Source organism: Pezoporus occidentalis, unplaced genomic scaffold (genome assembly GCF_034315485.1).
Source record: "Pezoporus occidentalis ecotype Australia unplaced genomic scaffold, CSIRO_AGI_Poc_V1 ctg87, whole genome shotgun sequence".
Lineage (NCBI taxonomy): Eukaryota > Metazoa > Chordata > Aves > Psittaciformes > Psittacidae > Pezoporus > Pezoporus occidentalis.
In genome coordinates this window covers 270,404-289,075 of record NW_026916231.1, presented here as the reverse complement: position 1 = coordinate 289,075, position 18,672 = coordinate 270,404, and the positions used below count along the sequence as shown (strand labels likewise).

Below are 18,672 nucleotides of genomic sequence, written 5' to 3'. Positions count from 1 at the left end.
TGATCTTAACTGGGACTGTTAAATGCCATTTCACAAATACAGGTTGGGCGGAGAAGAGATTCAGAGCAGCCCTGCAGAGAAGGACTTGGGGTTGTTGGTCGACAAGAAACTGAACATGAGCCGGCAGTGTGCGCTCACAGCCCAGAAAGCCAACTGTATCCTGGGCTGCATCAAAAGGAGCGCGACCAGCAGGTCGAAGGAGGTGATCCTGCCCCTCTATTCTGCTCTCCTGAGACCTCACTTGGAGTACTGTGTGCAGTTCTGGTGTCCTCAATATAAAAAGGACATGGAGCTGTTGGAACAAGTCCAGAGGAGGGCCACAAGGATGATCAGGGAGCTGGAGCACCTCCTATATGAAGATAGGCTGAGAAAGTTGGGGCTGTTCAGCCTGGAGAAGAGAAGGCTGCGTGGAGACCTCATAGCAGCCTTCCAGTATCTGAAGGGTGCCTATAGGGATGCTGGGGAGGGACTCTTCATTAGTGACTGTAGTGATAGGACAAGGGGTAACGGGTTAAAACTTAAACAGAGGAAGTTTAGATTGGATATAAGGAAGAAATTCTTTACTGTGAGGCTGGTGAGGCGCTGGAATGGGTTGCCCAGTGAAGTTCTGAATGCTCCATGCCTGGCGGTGTTCAAGGCCAGGTTGGACAGAGCCTTGGGTGACATGGTTTAGTGTGAGGTGTCCCTGCCCATGGCAGGGGGGTTGGAACTAGATGATCTTAAGGTCCTTTCCAACCCTAACTATTCTATGATTCTGTGATTTGAAATATATAAAAATAATGCCTGATTATTTTGTCCTGCAATAGCAAAATTACTTGATAATATTTTGTCTCTTAAATGGCAGGTGAAAACTAACTAAAAGTTAATACAGAATCAGAACCACATTATGCATGGTAGTTGTAGTGCCCCATGATGTGTGCAGCACTGGGAAATAGCTTTGAAGAAGAAATGATGTTGGAGCTTTCTTCAACATCAGAAAGAGGTCTGGTTTTGGTAATTTATTTCTCAAAATTGGCTGAAACCCAGTTTCCTATCAATGTCTTTAAGGAAAGTGTATTAATTTTGTTTACAGTATGTCTCTTGCCTTGGTTCTTTACATTTAAACTTTTTAAGCTTGCTTTTATTTCTATGTTGCAGTGTAGTCTTCGGTGGGATGATGGCCCCAACTGTACATTGCCACTGAACTGTATCAATTTGGTTTTGATGTTGATATATTGGAATGCAGTATGATATTTGAGTACCAGTATTATGCTCCAGTGAATATGATGAAATCGTAAATGACATACTTCATACCTCATGGAAATTAATATCCTTTCCCACCCTTAATATAAGTAATGTGCATCATAAAGATCATTTTTCTGTCAATCATAATAAGAAATTCTTGATGCTGTGCCTTTTTCATATAGTTGTATTTACAAATTAATCCTTTATTGCTCTGGGAAAGCTCAGTGGGCATATCCTACGGTAAGGAAGCAAAAGACTAGAATATCGATTTTCTTAACAAGTATAGCAATATGTTCACCAGATTTCTCAGCTTCACAAAACCACTTGAATATTATTGCTATAGCACTATGAGAAACATACCTTTTCTTGTGACTGTATGGGAAGACTATGAGAAAAACCTAACAATTAAAAAGGATGTTCAGAAAAGTTAGTTTAGTCAGGAAATTTTATTAATATTTTTATATACCTCATCATATTCAGTAATGCTGGATAATTACTGACTTAATTTGGAATTGTGGTGCTATTTATAGTCTTTAAAATGAGATTGTAGGTGTAAAATAGTTGGATAGTTTTGAAAACATCAATCTTGCCTTTTTTGTTTTTCTTTTATTTAATGTGTTTAATAATGTGCATAACTATTCTCTGGATGTGACTTAAAGTGAAAAAATTTATTCCATATGCAAAACAAAAAAAAAGCTTTGTGGGCATGTGATCATAGAGGAATTTTATTCTTGTCATTTGTAGAAATTCTAGGAATTTAATGTAAGACTTTATAATTCTAGAGTTGTATATAATGTATGTAGGTGAGGTTATCATCTGGCTTAGTTTTTGTTAAGGCCGTAGAGGTAATTTCATCAGAAAACTTGGCCTGTTGCTCTCCATTACATAATTAGTAATGAAAGTTCCTTATTTTGGTGATTCATTTTGGCAAATGTCCTGAATCTTAGTAGTGTATAGTCACCTTTGAAACCGAGATTTAATTGTTGGAAAGAGACACTCAAAGTATTTGTATTTTCAGGCCAAAATCTGGGGCAACATAAAGTATACATGTGTTCTTTAGGACTGAACAGCCTGTTGCTGGAATGCTGCTTGGAGGAGCACCAACAAGTGACTGTGAGTGCTACATACTTGGTGAATTGATTCCTTTTGGCTTTCATAGAGGTGGCAGACCAACTTGTGACAGTAACAGCGCTGCACTGATTATTGTTAATGAAACTTGGTTTGCTCCTGTTACAATGCCCATCCATCAACTTCAGCAGCTTTTTCCATCTAGAGATATGGGTTGATCATTTGCTTATAGCTCGTACTTCCTGCTTTAGTTTCATCCTTTACCTGGATGCAGTTTGCTAGTTTTTCGATAAAAGCTCAGAAAGAAAATATTTAGCATCAGAATTGTGGGAATAATTTATCTAAATACAGGATATAAGATTCTTTGTTGAAGGTGTTTTCAAAAAGAAACTTAGTTTAGAATTTTACATGATAGATGTGTAAGTATGGGATCTTGCTGGCAATTCTTGTGTTTGATGCCCCTTATTTTGTGGCCTCTTGTTTCTCTCTTGAGTACTTCATTCTTTTCCATAGGCTAATTCATCTCCTCAGGTAAGAAAATAGAGAAAATATACATGAGGTTGTAAGAAAAGATTTCTGTGGTTATACTGCCTCAATGAAAAGGGAGTGCCTTTCTCCTGTAAGAAAGGCTGAGAGAAAAATATGCGTTTCTGAACAGTTTGTGTCTCAATTATATGTGAATTTTTTGCGAAAACATATATGTGTCTGTCCTAAGGGCCACGTGAGTGAGAGTCCCCATATGTTTTGTCTCAGAATGGGTGTGTTTGAATATATTTATTTTTTTCATAAGCCAGTCTTTCAAAGTCTGAAGGCAACCTGTCTTGTTTTTCACACTAGAACAATAGTTGCAGACTTGAAGGAGGTGTCACTGAAGTTGAGCATCAAAATACCATGATAATTGCAGCCTTATTCTGTTGTGTTTTGGTTTAATTGTCCAAAATAATCTTTGCTACCTTCCCCCCAATTATCTTTCAATGCCATCAGCTGGCATTAGCTATGTACTTTGGCATTCATTGTAATATGAACAGCATTGTGAATTCTGGTGCCTTGATTTCCTAACTGCCTTCCTTTCATTAAATATTTCTGTTCTATTCAGTTGTTCTTATCTAAAAATATTGCTGAATTCCTATCTTTTGTCTCTGAAAATACAATGTATTCCCCTTTGAGAGCTGTTTGTATTTTGAATGCTCATTAATAATAATATCAGCTGCTAAGTGTCTGAGTAGTAATTGTTCAGTAGTAATGTCTTTTATTTTTAACTTAGTTTTTGTCTTAGCTGTCACTGTTTCTTAGGGAGGTAACAGACTGATTGTTTCTGTAGCTTTGCTGATACAGTACTCTGCACATGGATTATGGTGTGATTCTTCAGGCTTACTGCCATCTGCTTTAGCAGCAGCTACTGAGTAAGATTATATCATGGTAGCCTGTTACTATCGTGAGGCTTGCAGGTGAAGAGGTAAATGGGGTTCTTTTTACTGCTTCCTTCCTATGTTAAGCTGTACTACTTCCACCATACACTGTATAAACAGGGTATGAACTTTTTCTTTTGCCAAATGGGGAGCTATGACTGCAGTATCTCTGGCCACATTTGGACTTTCTCTTTTTCAATCGTTAGCTTTCTTAGAGCATTTAACTTCCGATTCTCCCCACATAAGTCAGTATCACTACTGATCATATGTGGTCATACACTACTAGATCACACTATTCAAAGATTTCAGGGCATGTCTTCAGTTGTAGTGAATCAAGACAGTTCTGAAGTTGGTAAAACAGCTCAGGTGTTTCCTTTAGGGTTTTAGACTTCTTTGATCCAAGTAGTAAGATTTCATATTCTTTTTCAAAGTCTTGTATCCATATTGTGTTGTACTCTTCCTTTCCTTAGCTTTAGATATAAAAAGGCTCATTTTATGGACTTTATAATGTAAGCGATAACTTTGGCTGTGTTCCCAAAGCCAAGGTTTTCCAACTGATTAAATGTTCTCCCAGATGAGGAAAAGCAGTCTTTGAGAAATGTCTGCTTTTCTGTTTCACTCTTCAAGATCATAAAGCTTTCTCCCCCCCCCCCCCCCCCAATCTTTCTAAGTGATGGAAGAACTCCATGACTTTATTTTTAGGCAGAAATCTCCTCCTCATTTTGCAAGTCCACCTAGCCTTCCGGCCATCCTACTCCACAGCTGTCACAACAAACTTTCTCTCAAATGCAATTAAATGTATCAGACATCACTCCACAGCATGTGAATTTGTTACCCTGGGGCTTTTCAGTCTATTCTCATGTTATCAAAAACCACTGTGTGATTTCAAGGTTTCCTACATTCCTTGGAGGAAAATCAAATGGTACCTGGTTAGGAAACCATAGATAGGAAACTGCAGATTTAGCAGACCTCTAGCAATTAAGTGGTTAATAGCCTCAATTTATTGTTTTCTTTCCCCATTTCCCATAACCATGACTCTTGTGAACTCTCTGGATCCTTTGTCTGTATTTTCAACTGGGATTTTGGGAAAACTTTGCCACACTGGAGAAGAAGCATTGCTCTATCTTTGTTTATCCTATTTCTGTTCCCTCTGCTCATCTTTCAGTTATCTGATTGCTGTAGACAGTGTTCTCATCTGAGAGGTTTTTTTTATCCTTTTTCTCTCATTTTTTTTCCATCTGCTACATTTAAGTAATTTTTATTGTAATGATTTTAATGGTGGCAACACCCATTAGCCTGGTTACAGATTGGGTGTGCTAAAGATCTGTTATGTAAGTATCATAAAAGATGAAGATCCCAATGATCTTGCCCTTCAGCATCAAAGACAGTAGTTAGCTACAGACAATAGGTGAAAGCATCCTTAAAGTAGCTGCTTAGTTGCTATTAAAAGTCTTCTGACACCATCTGCACTGCACTACCATTGTGCTGTATCTTTCATTCTCTTTCATACTGGAGAAAGAGCTGGAAAAGAGTTACTTTCTGCCTTTAATTTCTGTTTTACTTCTGCATACCTAAACCCTTTCACCCTTGATTTATTTGTTTATTTTTTTTTTAAATTCTTTCAGCTTATGTTTATGGCTGCCTTCTGTATTCTGAATCACAGATTTAGGCTGGAAGACATCTTGTGAGCTCATCTAGTCCAAACTCCTTGTTTAAGCAGGGTCAGCTGCAGCAGGTAAAAAAGTGCATTCTTACGTTCAGATGGATCCAGGTATTGTCATGGATGGGTGCCCTCTGTCCACTTTACCTGAAGCTAAAAGATCTGGAACTGTTGTACATTACTGTGGTTTAGCTTTGTTCTCATTTTGGAGAACAGAGTTTCCATGGTTCCTAAGTGTAATCTTTCATCCTGGAAAGCTGAGAGCCTATGCAACCCTTTAAACTAGAGATAATTAAACCTTGAGCTCTGCTGAAGTTTCTGAAGAGACCAAATTCATCTGTCATAAACAGGCAATGTTTAATATGTCAGTGGCTTTCAGTTCTGCTCAAAATGGGAAGAGGATCAGTAGCGGCTCCCACTTTTTGTTTATGTCAGTTATTAGAAGTCCCTTTGAAGAAGTGAAAGATAGGAGTTGTCATTTTATATAGTCTCGAGAGCTTAATTTTTTTAAGAATATACCATAAATATGAGTCTTCAGGCAAGGCTAGAATGGGGCTATTCTGTGTCCTTTTGATGCATGCAAGTTTTACATGATCAGAAAAATAAAGTGGAGGGGTTGTAACTCTGTAAAGAGCATTCTTGCTTCCTGGAAAGGCAAGGAGGGGAACCTCAGATTATTATCCCTAGTTTAGAAAATGGGTATTTTGTACTAAAGAACCATGGAACAAGATGCATTGATAGGTCTGGAAAAAACACTTCCTAAAAGTGTGTTTTCTTCCACTCTCATTTTGCTCTAAACTTCTATTGAAGAAATTCAGTTAATAATTAAAATGCATTGAACAATTGTGACTGTCCTATTACTTTTTTTTTTTTTTTGTTAATTTGGCTGACACTGTGATGTTCATTTGCTGAGTTGTAACTAGTGAGATGTACAAAAATCAGTAGTCTCTTTTCCCTGATGGTTCACTGAGATGATTAACTTAATGTTGCAGAGTCTGGGACAACAGATGTGCTTTTCTTTCCCTGAATTAGCAGTGTAGTGATGCCTGTATTGCAGTCCAAGTGAGTATGATGTTATTTTATCTAGCAGGGAATTATTTCTCAGCTCTGCTAGCCGTTGGACAGGTTATTCCAGACTAGTCAAGGAAAGCACAATAAATTATATTCCCATTCTTGTATCATTGCACAGGTTTTGAATTCAGTTATGCTCCTCTTACAGTGCAATGGTAGGCAGTGAAATGCTGTGCATGGCAGGAGCGTGTTACATCTAGCAAAGCTGTGGAAACACATGGGAAATTCCTGGAAAAAGTGTGGCTTTTAAATGCAGCTCCTCTGGGGCAGCCTTTGGAGAGAAGTTGCTGCTGGTTTTGAATGAGTCCAGGAAAAGCAAAGGAAGCATTTTTTAGTTAAGGGAAATATGATAACTGTGGTTTCATTTCTCCATTGAAGGAATGCATGAAGTTAGTAGCAGGGGACTCTTTGAGGTAGCCAATGCCAATTAAAAAATCCCCCTGTGTTTTCTGTTTAACAACTAAATGTATCAGCTTTGTATGGTAGACTTTGCAAACCCTTAAACAAACCAAACCCCACACTTGAAGCTTTTGAAGCTAACTCTACAATGTTGTTGTCTTACTCCACTCAGTAAGAATTTGTCTTATGGCAGAAATCAGATTATCTTGCTTGCTTCTTCGTGGATGATGAGCTTGGCAAAAATCAGAGAACAAGCATGGTCATCCTGAGAAAATTACTGGTATCTCTAGCAGAGGATGTCTACAGGCATGTAATTAACTGGTCCAAAGGGAAGGAACATGGGGAAAGTATACAGTGTAGCAATAAAAATACACCAGTAACCTCTGAGCAGTATAATCACAAATAAACAGTAACTCAAACTATAAAAGGCATTTAACAGTTCTCTGTCAGTGTCCTGAGATAACCCAAGTCTTCTGTTCCTGCTTGTGTAAGACCTTTGCCCTGTCTGTCTTGCAGAGACAGAGAGGAAATCTTTGTGATAGATTTGTCATTCACAGATAAATTCACAGATTATTTTTGTTGTTCTTTTGGGAAAGTGACATTCACTGTGAAGAATTTGTTGCTGCCTTGATCTCAAGTTTAGGGGACATTTGAACACTTAAGGAGAACAGCGCAATATTCTTATATTGCTAAAGCTATTGTTTAACTTGCTGTTTATGAGAAGACCCATAAAGGCCTATGAAAGGCTGGAAATTTGCACTGGTTATCATATGGGCAAGGCTTGGTGACTCTAAAACATTTGTGTGTATTTTTTGTTTGGTGGTTGTTGTTGTTTTTCTTCTGGTGGTTTATGGATCCTAGAAATGTGGTTTAATTCTTTCAGTCATTCTGTATGAGGTGGATTGGAAACAGGCTCAAAGGCTGAGAGTGTTGTGATCATTGGCACAAAACCCAGTCGGTGGCCAGTAACTAAAGGTGTCCCACAGGAGGCAATGCTTTGTCTAGTACTCTTCAGTGTTTTCTTTAGTGGTCTGGATGCTTGAACAGAGGGCACCCTCAGCATGTTTGCAGATAATACAAAGTTAGGTGAAGTGACTAGTACAGTAGATGGTTGTGCTGACATTCCAAGGGACCTTGGTACTAAATAAATACAAATGGAAGGTATATTAAGTTAGTGAACTAGTCCTTTGACTTTTGTAGAACAGCTGTTTCCTAGTAAAACATATTTTGTAGAGGCTAACATTTGCCTTTAGTGTAACTGTTTTTTGAGGCAAGTTGCATTCTTTTTCAAAAATACTGGTATTCCCATGAAAGTCTGTGAAAATGGTAAAAGTGCTGAATCTGAATATTTTGGGGCTAGCAGTAATTGTCAGTTCACTTGGCTGTAACTAATTACTTTTGTTTCAAAGTCTTATAATAGCTGCAGCTATACAGCTGATTTAAAGGCCTTATTTCTTATTGCTAATTTTTATCATTCACATTGCAGCCTGATTAAAATTCAAAGGAAAATAAACCAATTACATTTCTTTTGTGTATATCAATAAAGACCTTTATATTTTGGACTTAGATAGTCATTTTCCTATGTTATAAAAGAGCTTTGCAACTACTATTCCAGAGGGTTTATATCAGTTCAATTAATAGTATAGAACAAACTATTGCTTTGTAAGATCTTAAAAAATGAGAACTTTAAACAATAAGATGGATAAACTATTAAGCGTTAGGAAAGATAACTCTTGGTATTCAACCCAGGATCAGTACCTCTGGCACTGCATCTCTCTACAATGCTGATGAAGTCAGTCCTTAAGAGATACACCAGTTAATAAGAAACTGTTTTTCTGATAGTCGCAGATTTCTACAATGAAGAAATTAGTATTTTCTTCCTGAGCGCATTGGATCTAAGTTGCTCTGTCATCTTTTTAGTCCAATAGAAACTGCTTTCCTGATTATGAAGATAGAGATTAAGAAGCACTTTTATTCCTGAATGGTTCAAGAAATGGTTTTGTCCAGATGTTTTGTGTGAAGACATTTGATTTGGCACTTCTGGCAAATTCTGCTGCTAACAAAAAGGAGATGCAGAGCTCCTCCTGGATGGGAGCAGCCCTGGATTTTGATTTAGTAAAGGATGTGATTATTTAAAGAGGTGCAGCATTCCAAGGATGTTTCTAAAGACCACAACAAAGATTGTGCCCAGTGGTCTAAGTATCTTTTTCATTTGCTTTCAATAACTGTGTCTCCAAGTTGAGTTTTCTTTCCTGCCAGTTCTGATCAAAGCATTTTCATGATAAACTGATTTCTTTTCATTTTGTTCTGTCTGCCAATCTAGTAACAAAGAGTGCTGCTGATAGCTGTATGAGGGGGTTTTATATCCTTTTTATTTTTTTTTTCTTTTTGTCTTTCTAACAGGCCATCTGTGGAAAAGAACAAAAAAAGAAAAGAAAAAATGAAGTGTGTATTCTTAATATTTTTCATGAATTTATTATCACTGTATGCTGGGAAGTCTTTGAGAAGAGGTGGCAGTTGCCCAAAGACATATGAAGACATTAAAAATGAGATAGCTGGCTATACTGATATTGCTAAAGCTATTATTGATCTTGCTGTTCATGGAAAAGCTCAGAACAGATCCTATGAAAGATTAGCAGTTTTTGCTGATGCCATAGGACCTAGACTAAGTGGTATGAAAAATCTAGATGCAGCCATCAAGTATATGTTCAGTGCCTTGCGGGAAGATGGGCTGGAAAATGTACATCTGGAGCCTGTGAAAGTACCACACTGGGAAAGAGGAGAAGAGTTTGCAATGATGTTGGAACCAAGGAATCACAGCATTGCTATTTTGGGTCTTGGGAACAGTGTTGGAACTCCTCCAGAAGGTAACTCTTCCTTTTGGAATTAAGTATCATTTGCTTTTTAATGTCAAACTGTACAATATATCTAACTACTTCCCTCAGTGGTGAAACTGAAGTATTCTTCATGCTGTAGTTCTGCAAGACAAGATGCTATTTTTCTGGGACTTCTCTGTGTGACATGGTTGTGAATGATGCAGTTTGGTTTAACTTAGTTTGGTTGAACCAGCCTGTAAAATCAGAATTGACTCCTGAACTCTCCATTAAATCTATACCCTTTTGTTTAACACTCCTTAACCTCTTGCAACGATACTGCTTGCAGTGATTCTGCTCTTCATTGAAGCTAGTGGGAAATATTCTTTTAATCTGGGATTTTCCAGCCCTTCTTTTCCATGTTGGCCAGAGAATTTCTCCATGGGGCACTGAGTTGATCCATGATTTCTGTTCCTTTTGCTGTGCCCTATCCTGCCAGGCACAGCACTTCACTCTGGCAAAAAACACAACAGCAGGATGAGGAGACTTTCATACTGAGGTTGGAAATGCCAGCTCCTCAGCATGGCAATTGGCGTCTGTGTGTCCTTTTGTTCCCTTGTCTCCTGCAAGCCTTGGAAAAGTCTCATGCTAAGCTTGGAAAAGTCTTTGGGACTCACCTGTTACTGAGCTGTATGTTGCCTTGTAGTGGATCATGTGTGATACGTTAATTTGGGAATAAGAATGATCTTTCGCTGGGCTCAGCAAAATTAAGGTGTTTTGAGCCCCAAAATATTAGCTTGCTTGCTTGCAAATGGAATTATTTATAAGATTTTCTTTTTGTATATATTGATGTGGGGCTTTCCATGTAAAGGCTGGAAGACAACCTTCTGTGACTGCTCTTTGTAAGTAACCATAGGCTTATTCCTAGACCACTTAAAAGTGTTGTTATTTCTTTATGAGAAAATATATTTCGTTTAGGAAATAGAAGATAACATGATAGTAATAATTATTTTTATGAATTGTAAATTTTTGTGATAGCTTTCTGTCTGAAATGAAACAAATAATATATAAAAGCTGTTTTGTTTAGAAAAATTATATAGCCATTCAAAATTTGCATTTGGACAAGGCTGAGGTTCTTAATGACTTCTTTGCCTCAGTCTTCACTGGCAAATGCTCTGACCACACCACCCAAGTCTTGGAAGGCAGACGCAGGGACTGCGAGAATGAAGACCCTAGGCCCACTGTAGGAGGGGATCTGATTCAAGACCATCTTAAGAACCTGAACATGCACAAGTCCATGGGACCTGATTAAGTCCATCCGCAGGTCCTGAAGGAGCTGGAGAATGAAGTTGCTAAGCCACTGTCCATCATATTTGAAAAATCATGGGAGTCAGGTGAAGATCCCAATGACTGGAAAAAGGGAAATATAACCCCCATTTTCAAGAAGGGGAAAATGGATGACCTGGGGAATTACACACCCGTCAGTCTCACCTCTGTGCCAGGCAAAATCTTGGAGCAGATTCTCCTCGAAGGCATGCTAAGGCGCATGAGAAACAACAAGGTGCTTGATGGCAGCCAGCATGGTTTCACTAAGGGGAAATCCTGCCTGACCAATTTGGTGGCCTTCTATGATGGGGCTACAGAACTGATGGACAGGGGTAGAGCAGTTGATGCCATCTACCTGGACTCGTGTAAAGCGTTCGACACTGTCCCACACGACATCCTTGTCTCTAAATTGGTGAGACATCGATTTGATGGATGGACCACTCAGTGGATAAAGAGCTGGCTGGATGGCCGCACACAAACAGTTGTGGCCAATGGGTCAATGTCTGGCTGGAGACCAGTAACGAGTGGCATCCCTCAGGGACTGGTGTTGGGACCGGTCTTGTTTAACATCTTTGTTGGTGACATGGACAGTGGGATTGAGTGCGCCCTCAGCAAGTTTGCCGATGACACCAAGCTGTGTGGTTCGGATGATACCCTGGAGAGAAGGAATGCCATCCAGAGGGACCTTGACACACTTGTAAGGTGGGCTGATGCCAACCTTATGAAGTTTAACCATGCCAAGTGCGAGGTCCTACACCCGGGTCGGAGCAATCCCAGGCACAGCTGCAGGCTGGCCAGAGAAGAGATTCAGAGCAGCCCTGTGGAGAAGGACTTGGGGGTGTTGGTTGATGAGAAAATGAACATGGGCCGGCAGTGTGTGCTTGCAGCCCAGAAAGCCAACCGTATCCTGGTCTGCATCAAAAGGAGTGTGACCAGCAGGTCAAAGGAGGTGATCCTGCCCCTCTGCTCTGCTCTTGTGAGACCTCACCTGGAGTATTGTGTGCAGTTCTGATGTCCTCAACATAAAAAGGACATGGAACTGTTGGAACAAGTCCAGAGAAGGGCCACGAGGATGATCAGGGGACTGGAGCACCTCCTGTATGAAGATAGGCTGAGGAAGTTGGGGCTGTTCAGCCTGGAGAAGAGAAGGCTGCCTGGAGGGTTGGAAAGGACCTTAAGATCATCTAGTTCCAACCCTCTGCCATGGGCAGGGACACCTCACACTAAACCATGTCACCCAAGGCTCTGTCCAACCTGGCCTTCAACTCTGCTAGGCATGGATCATTCAAACTTCCCTGGGCAGCCCATTCCAGTGTCTCACCACCCTTACAGTAAAGAACTTCTTCCTTATATCCTATCTAAACTTCCCCTGTTTAAGTTTTAGCCCATTACCCCTTGCGCTATCACTACAGTCCCTAATGAAGAGTCCCTCCCCAGCATCCTTATAGGCCCCCTTCAGGTACTGGAAGGCTGCTATGAGGTCTCCATGCCAACACTGAGCCATTGACCACAACTCTTTGCATGCAGCCATCCAGCCAGTTCTTTATCCACCGAGTGGTCCATCCATCAAATTGATTTCTCTCCGATTTAGAGACAAGGATGTCGTGTGGGACAGTGTCGAACGCTTTACACAAGTCCAGGTAGATGATGACAACTGCTCTACCCCTGTCCATCAGTTCCATAGCCCCATCATAGAAGGCCACCAAATTGGTCAGGCAGGATTTCACCTTAGTGAAGCCATGCTGGCTGCCATCAAGCACCTTGTTGTTTCTCATGTGCCTTAGCATGCCTTCGAGGAGAATCTGCTCCAAGATTTTGCCTGGCACTGAGGTGAGACTGACGGGTGTGTAATTCCCTGGGTCATCCATTTTCCCCTTCTTGAAAATGGGGGTTATATTTCCCTTTTTCCAGTCATTGGGAACTTCACCTGACTGCCATGATTTTTCAGAAATGATGGACAGTGGCTTAGCAACTTCATTCTCCAGCTCCTTCAGGACCTGTGTTCTTCATAATCATTTACTTTCTTCTGAAAAGGTGTATGTGTTTCTTCTGAAGAGGTGTATGTGTTGGTGCTAGAAAACTGCATGGCAGTGAGATCTCTCACAGAAGGGCAGGCAGTTTTTTACACATGGTTATAATTTTGATTAAATTGCCTTCTGATTTTAAATGTATTCAACTATTCATGGCTGTTAAGATTTCTGCTGGTTTCATCGTGCTCTGTGACACGTTGTCCTTCTTGAGGCAGGTTATGGGATGTAGCTGCTCCCTAGTGAACTCTTGGCTATCATTCTTCTGCTCGCTGGACCAGCTGCCTGGCTGACAGAAGTGTCTTGTGAGAGCCACTTGTCACCAGCCTCTGTGGGCAAGAGAATTGCAAGGTGTGCTGCTCAGAAAAGTGGTGTCCTAAACCCCACACTTATCCCAAGCACAGAAAAAAAATTGTGGTTAGACTGTTAAAGCCACTGCCTCATCACTTCTGAGGAACTCATTCCTAGGTCTGCTCCCTCTGCTCTAAACAGCAATTGTCACCAAGCCCTATTCCTGAGAAAAAAGGGATAGGCAATTGGTCTAGGTCACATCAGAAATATTTGAACAATTTCCCTCAGCAAGGGAATATCGTCTGTTCTGTTTTGTCTTGTTTTAGCCAAAAAGCTGTGGGAGCGTGAGTCATCCTGTAATCAAAATAATGCAACTCAGTATGAGATGCTTGATGCTGATTCTCCTGGCATTGTGCTGCTGTTGTTGCACAGGATCAACCAGGGACATTGACTGCTGCCATGTTTTGCTTTGCCAGAGGGATGTGTTAAAGGCTGAGGACTGGCTTTCAGTTATTTGCTCCATGATCTGGCCATTGATGAGCCACCAATGGCCATCGCTTTTAGAGACACCCTCAGAGCTGCTTCTAAAGTGGACTGTGCAGGTGATCTCTGAAGGTGTTTGGTATTAGCTTGATAATTATTGTATGTTTTAAATCAGAGTATGTTTTGGACCCCTTAGTTAACAAACCTCTGTCTCTGTAGAGCCCAAACAGATTCCTTCCTCTATATTATTGATGCCTACTTAGATCCAGAGGACAGCACTGGCTGGACTTATGATCTTTTAAAGTCTGAGGATGGGGTTAAGATGAGAGGAGGGTGACCCGCCATTCCCAGCAGGATGTACAGGAGACCATTTCTTGCATTCTCATCCTCTCAGTTGTGTCCTGTGTTCCTCCCTTTCCATTATGTGTCCCCAGGCTTGACACCATATGAGCCAAGAAAATAGGAAACAGTGGCAGATACTTAAAACATTGCTTCTCTTTGGATGTGCTTATTGCTACATGCTGGACTTGGTGAACCCCTGGTGCCCTCAGAGCAACTCCTGGAACTTGGATACCTGAGCTAGTGCTCTGAAGGTCTCTTTATTAACATGGGAATAACCTAACAGCAGTTAGAAACCTGTCTTTGAATGCTGGAAGTTCAGGGTTATTTTCCCTTCTGTCCGTGGAAATTCAGACCAGTGTTTCCTAAGAGTGACCCAATGGCCAGAGCACATGCTGAAGCTGCTCGCTTTCCATTTCATCATGCATCACATCATGCAGGTGTGGAAAAAAAATCCCTGATCCTTTGGGACAGGAGCAGGAAGCCCTAAATAATAGCAATGTTTTATCCATGGAGCCTGAGCCAGCATTGACTCCAGGATACAAGGAAGGTCTCTTGTAGCTCTTCTATCTCACCCATGCCTATGGGGTTGAAAGTCTTATGGGACGTGGACAAAGCTTTGCCTGTTTATTGGATTTGCTGGGATTTGCCTACTTTGGTTCAGATATGAGTTTGGCATAGAGCTAGTTGGCTCACTCAAGGCTGGAACATTTCTGATGATGTGCAGGAGGCATTTCAGTACTTTGTGATCTTATGGATAAAATCTACATTTCCCTATTTTCTTCTTCAGGACTAGGCAGCATGCCAGGATGTCAAGTTTCCAGATTCAGTCTGATTTACGCAGTAAAAAGGGGCAGCACAGAAGAGGTTAGGGTTAGGTTTTCTTATTGAAGAGGAAATTTTTTCAGTATCCTGAGGTTTGAAGGTGCTGGGTCAAAGAGGAAGTTTTCACTTCTTTTCATCTCCTTACAAGGACGGAGTAACTTTCATGCCTCTCTTAGTGACAGGGAAAGGAAAAAACCTGAAATGCAGAGTGATCTGGATTACCAGAAGTCAGCAGAGATTTAAAATGGTCACCACTTTGAAGAAACGGATTTCTAGGTAACAGACAGGATTGAATGTTATAAAGTGCTTAGTTGAGGGAGCTGGCAAACTGGAGTTTTACCATATTTAGTCAATGCCCTTGTCTCATTTCCCGTGTTTCAACATTGGCAAAACATACATATATATAGAGAGAGACTGTGTTGATTTCTGGTGGTACTGATTATATCCCCCAAATTCTGAGGAAAATGGATATAATTGTTGCTTTGAGGATCCCATAATTGAAGAAGAGTAGTAGTTTAGCAGATGTTTAACCATAAAGCAGCAAAAATTTGATGGTTTTGTATGTGTTTTAAAATATACCTTTTATTTTTTATTTTTTATCCCTGGCTGACCCTGCCCTTTCAGTTTGAAGAAATCCTGAGAAGTAGAACCAGCCCCAGAATGCAGCCTGTCTGAAATGTCTCCTCGAGAAAGGAACAGTCTCTGGTTTCTATGTACTGTTTTCTGCAGCAAAACTGAAATAATATAAATATGAAGATGATGTATTGGCAGACTTCTTCCTAATTTTTGTGTTTGAGTCATGGAGTTTTGTTGTTTAACTGTCAACAACATTTGGTCCATTCTTGCTCTTATAGAAGTTAGTGGGAGTTTTGCCACTTAGACAATATAAAAATAGTTCCAGCCTATTATTTATAAAATGGGATTATTATGTATCTCAGTGCTGTTGAAGGTAGGTACGGTTGCTGTAGGCTTACAGTCCTTTTAAATTAAGGCTACTGCTGAAAGAAGTGGTCTGGCCCCAGTCCTGGCTGATGTGTTTTTCCCTGGTGCTGACCCTCCTTTTTAGTTTCTCTGTGGTGAAGTGGATTAGGGAATTCAGATAGATCTACGAAAGCTCCCCTCAGTTAATTTGAATATGTATCAGGGGAATTGCCCTTGAGTTGGATGACAACTGACCTACTGGGAGAAGAGGGCATCCTTCTGGAGATTTGGGTACCCCTTTTGATGAGGGCTTCAGTGCTGAGAACGGGGGTGTGAGGGAACCATAGGCATGAGAGCACAGTGCATGGGAAAGCCCTCCTCCTGTCTTCACTGAATCCCTCTTTTTCTATGTGTAAGGAGATACTGACTCACATCTTGAGACCATGAGCCTCAGTATTGTTTATTATTACTTAGAGCAGTGCTGCTTGTGGTACGATAACTATGCTACTGTTTTTCTTGGAATATAAAAGAGACATCCATGAAGGACCTCGGATAGTGTGATGTTCAGTGGCCCAGTGTCTGGGCCAAAAGTTAGTCCAATGGCATTTCAAAGATTTAGAGAGTAGGAGTAGCTATTTGGCATTGAGGTGGACATACTGTCTGGGAAAGACATGGGTTCCAGTCACTGCTTTAGTGAATGTTCAGATGAACTGTACAGATTGGAAACAGCAAAAACCTGAATTTTCAGGTCTTGGCCCTTTTCAGTGTTACTGAGTTAAAGGTGGTTACTTCATGGATGGTAAGCCCAGGCTGAAGCTTCTGCCTGACACTAACGGCAGGATTTGAACATGATTTTCTGCATGTGTGGACAATGCATGCACAGCTGGGTGGCACTGGCACTTCTCCTCTCAGGCGATTGTCTGCAGTGACTGGCATCTTGACTCAATAAGGAGGGTATGGCTGCCCTTGGTTCTTCCTTTGGGCACCTGTGTGCTCCAAAACTAGCTTTTCTGGATCCTGTTCTTGGGTGCCTGCTTCTCCCCAGACATGGGGCAAGCCTGTGCCCCATGCAGGTCTGCTCCTGGTAGAACCAGACCTGTTACCCTGCTCGTTTGGCATATAAGGCTTTATGCTGGGGGTCAGGTCCATCCCCCTTGCTATTAGGACTTAGTGCTGCACAGTAAGCTACACGTTATTGAAACCAAACTGTTCTACTGAGATTCAGTATTTGTTGAAAATTGGAAGTCATATGTGTTGAAAATGTGACTATTACACAATGTTTATTTTTCTCTGTGTTCTTCTCAAAGAACAGAGTAATAGATTTAGCCTCTGTGCTATGCATCAGAGCTGAATAGTTTTGGGTAACTCTCCTATGTAATTTTAGGTTCATGAAGTAGTCCTCTTTTGCTGTTCCACAGAGTAGGTGAGGTCACATTTTCCAGAAGTATATTCAGATCTTACAAAATCTTTCTTCCTGATAAAAGCCCTCTTCTTTGTTTCAGAGTTCCCCCCTAAAATATTACATCTTTTCTCTGTATTTTAATTCTTACGTAACACATATTGATATGTGTTAACAGAGCAAATGTGTTTCTTGGGTATATTTCTTAAAGTATGTTAAATTTTCAGCATATGCTAATCATTTTTGAGGAGGAAAAAAAAAAGTGATGATATGAATCTGTCATGGTTTAAACCCAGCCAGACAGCTCGTTCACTCACCCCCCCCCCTTTTTCTCCCTCTTTCCTTCCTTCCCTCCCCCCTGCCCTTCCCCGCTCCTGGAGGGATGGGGAGAATCGAAAGAATGCAACTCCCACGGGTTGAGACAAGAACAGTCCAGCAACCAATGTACAACACAAATCACCACCGCTACCACCAACGACAACAATGATAAGAGAAAATAACAAGGGAAGAGAATACGATACCACCTGCCGAAAAACGAGTCCGACCCAGAAGACCCCGTGTCCTTCTGGGTAACTCCCAGTTACCCCCCACCCTGGGTGTGACATGCTGTGGTATGGAATACCTCTCTGACTAGCTTGGGTCAGGTGTCCTGTGTCTGCTTCCCCTCCTCCCTGGCAGAGCATGAGACTCACAAAGTCCTTGGTCAGGGTAAACATTACTTAGCAACAACTAAAAACATTGGTGTTATCAGCACTGTTCCCAGGCTGAAAGTCAAAACACAGCACTGCACTAGCTATCAAGAAAGAGAAAAATTGACTGCTACTGCTAAACCCAGGACAGAATCTTTAGTTTGCTTCAGCCTGACACCAAGCCTTACTTTGATGGGTTCATTATGGACCCAGAGTTTGGGTTTGCTTTTCTGAAAATATTGTTGAATTATGTGGGACACTGAGGGAAAAGCGGAGCCAATTCCTGCAGAGGGCTGAAAAGTGGCATGTTTAAAAGAGGTAAGGTAGAAGTTGAGAGGAAAAATGTTTTCTGGCTGATTTTTGAGGATTCCGAACTTAAATGGGAGATAATGCCAGGTCCCTAATCTGGGATTTCAAGAATATATATTTCCTTTTCTCTCTACTCCTCAAACCTTTATTTTCTTTGACCTGTCTTAACAACTACTTTTCTTCCCTATCTCCAGACATATATATCTTTTTCCCTGTTGTATGTTTCATATTCTTACGTCTTTATCCAAGACTATTGATCCTGGCATGTGTTCCGGTTCTGTGCAGGGTGATGTGGCATCCAGGGTCCAAGACTGCCAGTTTTACAGCATAACTGCACATCCTGCCTGATACATTATAATTTTTGTTCCCCTCTTTCCTGTGGCCCATGCAAAAATATTTCTAGGTTTCCTGTACCTCTA

General features: G+C 40.8%; 1 protein-coding gene across 3 annotated transcripts in view; it reads left to right on the top strand.

Annotated features, from left to right (window-relative positions):
* CPQ (carboxypeptidase Q) overlaps nucleotides 1–18,672 on the top strand; it is a 156,601-nt gene that overhangs the window by 10,251 nt on the left and 127,678 nt on the right. For 2 of the 3 annotated variants that reach the window (XM_062604605.1, XR_009961942.1), the window contains one exon: nucleotides 9,235–9,698. In XM_062604605.1, coding sequence (XP_062460589.1) covers nucleotides 9,272–9,698 — 427 coding nt within the window. In that variant the 5' untranslated portion in view covers nucleotides 9,235–9,271. Of the gene's footprint in view, nucleotides 1–5,415; nucleotides 5,437–9,234; nucleotides 9,699–18,672 lie in introns of those variants that run through there. The other variant, XM_062604606.1, reaches the window with a different exon arrangement.